The sequence below is a fragment of the Bufo gargarizans genome, chromosome 4 (genome assembly GCF_014858855.1).
Source record: "Bufo gargarizans isolate SCDJY-AF-19 chromosome 4, ASM1485885v1, whole genome shotgun sequence".
NCBI classification, from domain to species: Eukaryota; Metazoa; Chordata; class Amphibia; order Anura; family Bufonidae; genus Bufo; species Bufo gargarizans.
In genome coordinates, this window is record NC_058083.1 from 354,203,797 (window position 1) to 354,214,334 (window position 10,538).

The 10,538-nt window shown below is 42.6% G+C and overlaps 1 protein-coding gene across 3 annotated transcripts in view; it reads left to right on the plus strand.

Moving 5' to 3' along the window:
* The window catches only part of PDE10A (phosphodiesterase 10A), a 333,722-nt gene extending 331,203 nt beyond the window's left edge, over window positions 1-2,519 (plus strand). For all 3 annotated transcript variants that reach the window (XM_044292077.1, XM_044292079.1, XM_044292078.1), the window contains exon 22: window positions 1,795-2,519. In XM_044292077.1, coding sequence (XP_044148012.1) covers window positions 1,795-1,906 — 112 coding nt within the window. In that variant the 3' untranslated portion in view covers window positions 1,907-2,519. The remainder of the gene's footprint in view (window positions 1-1,794) is intronic.
* The last annotated feature ends 8,019 nt before the right edge of the window (window positions 2,520-10,538 follow it).

Consider the following 10,538-nt stretch of genomic DNA (forward strand, 5'->3'; position numbering starts at 1 on the left):
GGGTAGACTGCTGTGAAGGTCACAGTTAAGGGAATAGGTTATTGTGGAAATCACTGTTAAGGAGATGGGGTACTATGGAGGTCACTGATAAATGGGCAGGCACTGTGGGGGTCACTGTTAAGGGAGCAGTTACTGTGGAGGTTACTGTTAAAGGGCAGGGGAATGTGAAGGTCACTCATAAAGGGGCAGTCGCTGTGGGGGTCACTGTTAAGGTAGTGGGGTTACTGTTAAGGGAGTGAGGTACTGTGGCAGTCACTGTTAAAGGTTCTGGTGCTGTGGAGGTCTCTGTTAAGGGGGCAGGGAACGGTGGAGGTCAAAGTTAAGGGGATGGTCCACTATGGAGGTCACTGTTAAGAGGCGGGGTGCTGTAGAGGTCACTGTTAAGAGGGTTGGGTGTTGTGGAGGTCACATTTTAAGGAAACCACGCTCTGTGGAGGTCACTGTTAAGGGGATGGGTTATTGTGGAAATCACTGTTAAGGAGACTGGTACTCTGGAGGTTACTGGTAAAGGGCAGCCGCTGTGGAGGTCACCGTTAAAGGGGTGGGGACTGTGGATGTTACTGTTAAGGGGCAGGGGACTGTTGAGGTCACTGTTAAGCTGGCAGGGTATTGTGGAAGTCACTGTTAACGGGGCAGGATGCTGTAGAGGTCACTGTGTTGGAGAACGCTGTGGATATCTTTTAACCTCACACGCAAACATTAAATGAAGCAGATTAAATATACCCGTGCAAAGCCAGGTCCTTCTGCTAGTATACATACACAAACACAGTGGTCCCGCCAGATGGTGTCAGGATCATATACACTTACAATGGTCTTCCTGGGCAATCATAAATTGAAACATACAAAGCCTCAGTACCAACCAATTAACATGGTCATTTTGCTGGCAAAACACCTGATTATCTACTAGAGCAAGTGTGGGCAACCTCCGGCACTCCAGCTGTTGTGAAACTACAACTCCCAGCATGCATACTTGCTCTGCTCTTCTCAGAACTCCCATAGAAATGAATGGCGCATGCCAGGAAATGAATGGCGCATGCAGCAGTTGAAGTGCCGAATGTTGCTGACCCTTGTACTAGTGGCTACCCATTTAATGGGGAGCCCAGCTGTCACAGACAATGGGCTTCTGCAGCTGGTAATTGTCCAGAAATGTCCTTGCAGACTTAAAGGGCTTCTGCAGGGGTTTTATATTGATGACCTGGTCATCAATGTCAGATCGTCAGGGGTCTGACACCTGGCACCCCCACGATCAACTGTTTGAATAGGAGGTGGGGCTCCATGCGATCGCCGCTTCCTCTTTATTACACTGCCCATCGTCTCGGAAGCGTGAATAATTAAGTTGACACTCCGTTCACTTGAATGGAGTGAGTACTTGTAATTGCACTATATCCCCCGCTACAGGGGAGATGATGCTTAGTGTAATGAAGAGGAAGCAGCACTCACATGGACCACCACCTCCTCTTCAAGCAGCTGATCAGCAGGGATGCCAAGTCTCGGACCCCCATCAGTCAGATATTGATGACCTATCCTGAGGATAGGTTGTCAATATAGAGCCCCTGCACAACTCTTTTAAATGTGGATCGCGTTAAAATGTTTAGTCTATGGAAAAGTCTGCCAATGGTTAAGATTCCCATACACATTAGATTATGCACGTTATATAAAGGCATTAGGCAGTGCAAGTTTGTGTGTTCTGTGAACAGCTTCTTATAACCAGTACTACCAAACCCTCCTATGTTTGTCCCTTCTCAGATTCTTCATGCCTTTTTTTATCACTCGTTTTCTTTTTTCTTTGCCTAGGGATAATCTTAACCAGTGGGAGAAAGTGTCTCGGGGAGAAGATACCACAATGTGGGTTCCCACACACCCGACAGATTCTTCAGATTCTCTTCCTGTCAAGATTGACGACTGATCAGCAGTGGCATAGTCAGAAGTAGCATCCATAAGGACATCAAGCACTGCAAAAGGGAGAACACAACTGTACATTTTCCCTAATTAACTAGAAACATTAGTAGACCTATATTATCGCAAGGCTCTTATGTAGGAAACAAAGCTTCTAGCTAGTGGTGTTACCTGCATATCTCCCCTTTGGGTACTTTTTCCTTTTAAGTCTACCCGGTACTAAAATTCTGGAGAGAGATTGCATATTACTGAGGTCTAAAGAGACCTTTGCTGGATATTCCATCCGGTATTCAAAGGTTTTAGTTGTAAACCTATGAACTTTGGTAAAAGCTTCTTATTTTTAGGAAGGTTTCTTAGGTGGCTGTTTACTGAAGGCATTCTGCGAATTATTGGCACTTAGTAAACCTGTAATAGGTTTGGCAGTTAAGTGTCTTGTACTTTATGTAGGTTAATATACTTGGTTTTTACATTGAAGTCTACAGAACTGTATGCAAAGACTTCAATGCATTTGATAAGAAAGATTAGATGAATCTAAGGCAGTGGTGGCTAACCTTGGCACTCCAGCTGTGATGAAACTACGACTCCTAGCATGCTCCATTTATTTCTACAGAGTTCTGAGAGCAGTCAAGCAAGGGGGGCATCTTGGGTGTTGTAGTTTTACTATAGCTGGAGTGCCAAGGTTAGCCATCACTGATCTAAGGCTTCGTTCACATCACCATTCAGCCTTTCCATTCTCCTGCCCATGAGCCAAACGGAGCCCATGGGCCCCATAGACTATAATGGGGTCCGTTAAGTTTCCGCTCAGAAGAAGATTTTTGAAGCGGAGACAAAAGTCCTGCATGCACAACTTTTGTCTCCGCTACAAAATCCTCTTCTGAGCCGAAACCTAACAGACCCCGCTATAGTCTATGGGGCCCATGGGCTCCGTTCGGCCCAGTTATGTGCCGAATCCGTCCTTTCTTTTTTCCAGCCCCTAAACTGGGCAGGAGAACGGAAAGGCTGAATGTGAACGAAGCCTAAATAGGTAACCTTTTCTGTTTTGTACCTTAGTTTATGGGGTTAATGATAACAAAATATTTCATGGCACCTGTGTAATTTAAGTAGAAAAGAACCCTGGCTTTACATGACCTATACAGCTTTTTATCAATCACATGACAAAGTTATTTGTGTGATTGACAAAAGCAGAGACTCTTCTGATCTGCTTAGATAGATGACTAGAAAGATTTATGGTCACCAACCAATCTCTCCTGTAGACCATCTTAGAAAATGACAAAGCAGAAGCATTATTATTGCTTTACATATATATTTTCTTCAAAATGGAAGTAATAATGATGGATTCCATGAGAATACAACATTATAGTCTCATACCAGGCACGAGAAGACAAAAATGGCTGGAGTAATGAAACCTTTTATACTGCTTATGGTAAACTTTAACCTAGATTATTGTTACAGAGTACTGATCCAAGAAATAAGTTAATATTTTTCTGTTAAATTTTGAATTCTTTGTTTACATACTGTCAGACTGGCCTTCAGAATTGGGCTCTGTTCACATCTCGTCCCTTGATTCCATTGGAGCTATACATCTAGAGTATTCCTGGACGTGGATCTGTATTGGGAGCTTCATACGTATGCCACTGTATAGGCAAACGGTGACATATTGGCCATAGACTCCCATTGTACAAAAACATATACCATGCACTTTACTTTTTTCTAAATCCATCTCTTTTGGAAAGCACAGTAGACTACAATAAAACAAAAAACAAAAAAAGTATGCTAATGCTTAACAGTTCAGCTTATACCAAAAGGATGTTCTTCTGCCATCTACTAGGTGTGTGGAGACTTTTGGATAAGTTAATTGTATGTGCTTTCCTCTTGTTTATACTGAACATCTTCACATAATGAAATGTGAACAAAGGCTTGCATAGCCACGATTGTCATATAGTTAACATAAGTCAGAAGCCTGCTTTATTTTTACTCCGCTCTACACGTATTTAGTTTTACTGAGCTGGCCACCACTTAATATTGAAAGGGCTTGTTTACAGCATGCGTTTTATTTTTTTACACCATTTTATAGATCTATTGTTCATAAATTGAGTAACTTTGTCAATATTGCACATTACTTACGTTGTACAGATTTATAGCTACATGCTATAATATGAGCTGACGTCATGGTTTTGCTGTAGGAATTAAAAGCTTTAATGCGTTGTGACAGTAAATTTGGCCAAACATGGTAGATCAAAGTCATGCAAGTTGGTTAACAGTCTAATGCATATAGAGGTCTCCTGACTCTCCCTGACTGCACATATCAGGAGAAACAAGGAGCAGGCGCTTGGGCTTCAGCATGCCTGATCCTTTGTTACTGCTGGTGATGGGCCACGGCCAGAAGTGTCTTTTTAACCCTTCTCATTGAAATCACTATCATTTTAATCTGAAGTCCACAGAATTATGAATGCAGCTGTTAACAACAATGTAGCACCAGTACAGGATAAGTAATTCAGTCTGACAAATCATGTTATGTTTCATAATTGGCATAATGAGCCATGAGTACAGATAATGTGAACCATTTGTTTAAACCAGTTTGTGTCTTCTGGGCTATGAGCAGAATATGGGCTACTGGAAATGCTGACCAGTATTCTGCTTACTGGTTTACAGGGCAAGAGCAGGCAATCTGATGTCCCTACTACTGCATGCCTGTGTTATCAGAAGTTTCTTGTTATACCACTTTGGACCAAGGGCAAGCATTTTGCTGGCTGCTGATGAGACTGCTAAAAGAATACACTGGAGGTTTTACAGGGTTTGCTAGGAGCCATAGTGTCAGTAAATGATGCACTTGGTCATTGCATTTTTTTAAATTATTTTTTTGCATTCACTCAGACCCTTTGCCAAACAGACAAAAATAGGTTATGTTCTATCTTTTTTGCTGGGCTATGGAACGGACATATGGATGAGGTCAGCACACTGTATGCTGTCTGCATTTTTTTCGGACCAAAAATACAGTCATGTGAGGCCTTACCTTATTTTCATGGTGCATATCAGAGTCTACATAAGAGGGGGGAAAAAACAACCGATTAAGCACTTACAAACTAATATGTCCATTTTGTACTTTTGGTATAGTCTGTTTCCATTTCTTGTGCTTGATTTTTAAAGAGTACTTTCAGATAGGAATCTGCAGAGATAACCCACACCATCATCCATGCCACCGAACTGCAGGAAAAATGGTATGTGATATTATACTCTCGCATTCAAAGTACAAGTAGTCAGGTTTATGAATATCTGATTCAGATACAGCAGTGGGAGATCCAGCACTGAAGGCGTCTTCTTGATAAAATGTTCAGCTTTATTGATCATCCACACAAACCAATGAAGCTGAACATTGAAGAAAAGACTCCCTCGGTGCTGTATCTCCCAACTTGCCGAGCACGTGGATCTTTTGCAGCAAGAGCAGTGAGCTGACAACTTTATGCTATGCATGTTAGCTCTTAGGATCTATAAAAAGTAGTTGACATTGCTTGGTTCCTCATTTCAGTCTATCATTTGCAACTCTTGTCCTGTGCACCAGCTTTCCTAATGCAACTCATCATAGTGTTTATATGTGCTAGGATTCAGAGAAGCACCAAGTATATCAAACCAGTGATACCACGTTGATTGACTACTGACCCTGTTTTCATTTTTTGTTAATTTTATATACCAAATTTTTTATATGTTGAACAGCTGCCCTGTTTTTTCACAGTGACTTTAGTTTTTTCCAATAAAGCCTTGATGCCAGCATTTTTTGAATAGCATCCAGCTTATTCTCAACATGTGCTGTGTTTTGTGTATTATACGTTTAAATTATTTTTGTGAATCTGCATTCAGAGCTTTAAAACTTGTCAACTAGAGATGATGACTTTTGTATGGACACATGGTAAAGAAATATTATCTCTAAAGCAAATGTTTACATATGTTGATCACCATTTTACAGCACTTATATAGATCTTATCTGCAGAAAAAGCAGAGTAAGGCCTCATGCACACGACCGTTGTTGCCGTTTTCCGTTTTTTTCCGCGGACCCATTGACTTTCAATGGGTCCGTGGAAAAATCGGAAAATGCACCGTTTTGCAGCCGAGACCGTGATCCGTGTATCCTGTCCGTCAAAAAAATATGACCTGTCCTATTTTTTTGACGGACAACGGTTCACGGACCCATTCAAGTCAATGGGTCCGTGAAAGAACACGGATGCACACAAGATTGGCATCCGTGTCCGTGATCCGTGGCCGTAGGTTACTTTCATACAGACGGATCCAAAGATCTAAAAGCTTAAAAGCTTTTTCAGATCTAAGTTTTCACTTCGTGAAAACTCAGATTCGACAGTATATTCTAACACAGAGCCATTCCCATGGTGATGGGGACGCTTCTAGTTAGAATACACTACAAACTGTGTACATGACTGCCCCCTGCTGCCTGGCAGCACCCGATCTCTTACAGGGGACCGTGATCCTACAATTAACCCCTTCAGGTGCGGCACCTGAAGGGGTTAATTGTACTATCATATCCCCCTGTAAGAGCTCAGGGCTGCCAGGCAGCAGGGGGCAGACCCCCCCTCCCCAGTTTGAATATCATTGGTGGCCAGTGCGCCCCCCCCTCCCTCTACTGTAATAATAGGTTGAGGGAGGGAGGGGGGCCACACTGGCCACCAATGATATTCAAACTGGGGAGGGGGGGGGGGGTTTGCCCCCTGCTGCCTGGCAGCCCTGATCTCTTACAGGGGGATATGTTAGTACAATTAACCCCTTCAGGTGCGGCACCTGAGGAGTTAATTGTGCTGATCACGGCCCCCTGTAAGAGATCGGGTGCTGCCAGGCAGCAGGGGGCAGTCATGTACACAGTTTGTAGTATATTTTAACTAGAAACGCCTCTGTGTTAGAATATACTGTCGGAAATGAGTTTTCACGCTCTAACTCATATCCGACATTATATTCTAACATAGAGGCGTTCCCATGGTGATGGGGACGCTTCAAGTTAAAATATACCATCGGATTGGAGAAAACTCCGATCCGATGGTATAAAAGGGACTCCAGACTTTACATTGAAAGTCAATGGGGACGGATCCGTTTGAAATGGCACCATATTGTGTCAACGTCAAACGGATCCGTCCCCATTGACTTGCATTGTAATTCAGGACGGATCCGTTTGGCTCCGCGCGGCCAGGCGGACACCAAAACGACATTTTTTTCATGTCCGTGGATCCTCCAAAAATCAAGGAAGACCCACGGACGAAAAAATGGTCACGGATCACGGACCTACGGACCCCGTTTTTGCGGACCGTGAAAAAATACTGTCATGTGCATGAGGCCTAAGGGTCCATTCACACGTCCGTTGTTTCTTTCCTGATCTGTTCTGTTTTTTGCGGAACAGATCTGGACCAGTTGCGTACCCATTAATTTTCAACATTGTGCTGTCCGATTTTTTTCAGGACCCATTGAAAAGGAATGGGTACGCAACTGGTCCAGATCTGTTCCGCAAAAAACGGAACAGATCAGGAAAGAAACAACGGACGTGTGAATGGACCCTAAAGGGTACTTTACATTGGCCGAGAAACCGTTAGATAATTGCTGAAAAGGGAATAGGAATACTAGTTAGCAATTATCTGGCTGTTTAAAGGTGCCGCCGATTACCCGATGAACGAGTGAAACACTTATTCATCGGGCAATTGGATCATTTGTGTAGGCACCTGAATCTGCTTTTACCGCCAGCAGGTAACTGATGAGTCTGGGGACAAGCTCTGGCATTAGAGATCGCCCCTCCCTATACTATGGAGGAGATTTCTGCATATGAATGCAGAGGTCTCCTCCACTGATAAGCAGGCTCTTTCCGGGAAGAAGCGTTTCCTTCCTGAGAATTGCCTGCTGAATTTACCAGTGTACAGGGACCATTAAGCACTACACTCACCGAGGGTCGGCCAGATCATCTCCAACAAGAGTTCGTAGGAACACCTGCTAACAGTGATCTGCGTGTGTAAGAATGGTGAAGATAATACAATGAATGAGCAAGTGCTTGTTCAGGCAGTCACATTTTTTATGCATGCTGAAAAATCAGCAGCAGCTCATTGTGCCGTTTAATCACGCTTTGCTGCCAGCAAATAATGATTCTGTATGGGGATGAGCGATGGTATTAGTGATCATTCCTCCTGTACTGTAGAGGAGATAACTGCATGTAATAAAAGTAATATTATTCACTGATGAGCAGATGATTGTTGGAAAGGAATGCTTTGTTACCGACAATCGTAATAGTCATCTACAGGTCTAATACAATTTCATAAAAATATTGTATGATATCCTGTACCTAACTCTGAATTATAGGCTGCAGAAGGCCACATTCATTTCCATAAAACTGCATGTGGATTTTCACTGACAATAGTGGATAGGCTTGATGATCAATCCTGAATAGCTTAGCTGAACTTCTATAGGGTCCTTTACACTGGCAATTGTTGGGAAGGAAGTCAATGGGGACAGATCCATTTTCATTGACACAATATGGCACAATAGAAAACGGATCTGTCCCCCATTGACTTTTATTGGTGTTCAAAACAGATCAGTTTTGGCTATGTTACAGATAATACAAACGGATCTGAACGAATGCAGGCGGTTGTATTATCTGAACGGAAGCGTTTGCGCAGATCCATGACTGATCCGCACCAAACACGAGTATGAAAGTAGCCGAAATCACTGAAATTACTGGTAGTTTGCTTAGGGCCCTTTTACATATGCCAGTCAGCAGAATTAGCTCTTCTTCAAATCCTTGTGTAAACAAGGCTGTGATTAGCCAGAAGCATTCTGGTTGGTCAGTGGCACATCTCACTGTTGGGAGATGAACACTCGTTCATCAGTGCTTGTTTAGCGCGAGGCATCACGCTTGTACGGTTGGAACTACTTGTGATCTAGGCTGCGATATGCATTTCACGATCACTGTGTCGCACTGCAGCCTCTGAACTAAATGGAGGTGCAGTGCAGCTCAGCAGTTACAGAAACTCTGACCCCATAGTTGCAAAACAAAATCCATCAGTATTGGATTTTTTGGGCGACTCTGGGGTCATGGTCATCGCAACCTGAGAGTTGCTTGGCTACCCCATTCAACTCAATGGCTGCATTGCTACACAGCGGTCCATGGTCGCCCAGCAGGTGTTGAGGCCAAAATTGTAGTGTAGCTCCAGCCTAAAACCACCTGTAGAAAACTGTCAGAAATTTCCAGTAACTGAATGTGAGTGCTGCTGAATAGGTTTGAGTGCTAAAGCCTGAAAATTCGGAAAATCAATGGTGATCTAAGTTTATGGACTGCACTAATATTGACTTTAGGCACATCTGTGACATGGCAGAAGATCAATTTTTAATAGTTTCATACGTACTGTATGTTTTGTAGCTGTCTATACATAAACTTTGCAATGGTACTCTTGTTATCATGTGAACATAAACTTTTCAAAAACGTGCTTTTCGGATTTAAAATATTTGCCTGAATAGATTAACATCTAAGTCCCTTTTTGTGAGGATAGTTTCACAGTTTTCATTTTTAAATCTGGCATGCTGTTGCGACAGAGGGACAGTCTGCCTGATTTCTCAGTATCTGACATGGCTGGATACTGCCATTCACTGCTGGAACCTAGTGACTGCAGTGGGATCCAGCCAGTTTCGGGCATTAATGCCAACTTTTAGCCAGATAAAAAGAGGTGCATGCACTGTGTTTTGTACAGCTAAAACCTGACACTCATGACCGAAACCGTTCAGGTCTCTATCAAGTCCAATTGTAGTCAATTGGGTCCAGTGGCAGTAACTGGATATGGTGGAATCCGGCAAACTGTTTCTCTGCGAAAACAGCCTGCAGGATTTGAAAATGCAGATGCAATGCTGCAATATGACATTTAAATTCTGTTAACATATACTTATTTTCATTACTTTTTGTAAGGACTACTGTAGGTGGGTGGGAGTAGGGTTCATTGTATTTAGACTGCTTGCCCAACATATCCAAAGCATATGCTTCAGGGTGAGTACTTAGTGAGTGCTTCCCCCCCTCCCCACCTTGCTACAAATGGTGCTCTGGAAACTTATTGTAATGTTCCTCGATATAAAATAAGATTTTCATTTTGGTGTATGATTATTACTATGGAGGTACTGGGAATGCAAGGCTTCTAGGTTATAATACAATGAAACTAGACATCACTAACCTGATCAATCACTGTTTTTGGTATAAATGCTATTTCTACATGGCAAATAATTTACTAGCAGGTGTAGTAGAGTAAGAGAAACCCAACAGTCATGACATGCATGCTGCTGAATTCTTTGTAATTCAACCTTATTGAAAGGGGCATGTTCTAAATAATAGCAGTGTGGAGTTCAATGAGTGAGGTCATTCATTCTTTGAAAAACAGGTGGCAATTGTTGCCCTTAATGAAGGAAGGCAGCAAATGTTGTACATGCTGGCTATCGTGCATTTTTCTCTGAACTTCTGAGGAAAATGGGTCGTTCCAGACATTGTTCAGAAGAACAACGTACCTTGATTAAAAAGTTGATTGGAGAGGAGAAAACATATAAAGAAGTGCAGAAAATGATAGGCTGCTCAGCTAAAATGATCGCAAATGCTTTAAAATGGCGAAAAACTACCATTTGAATGT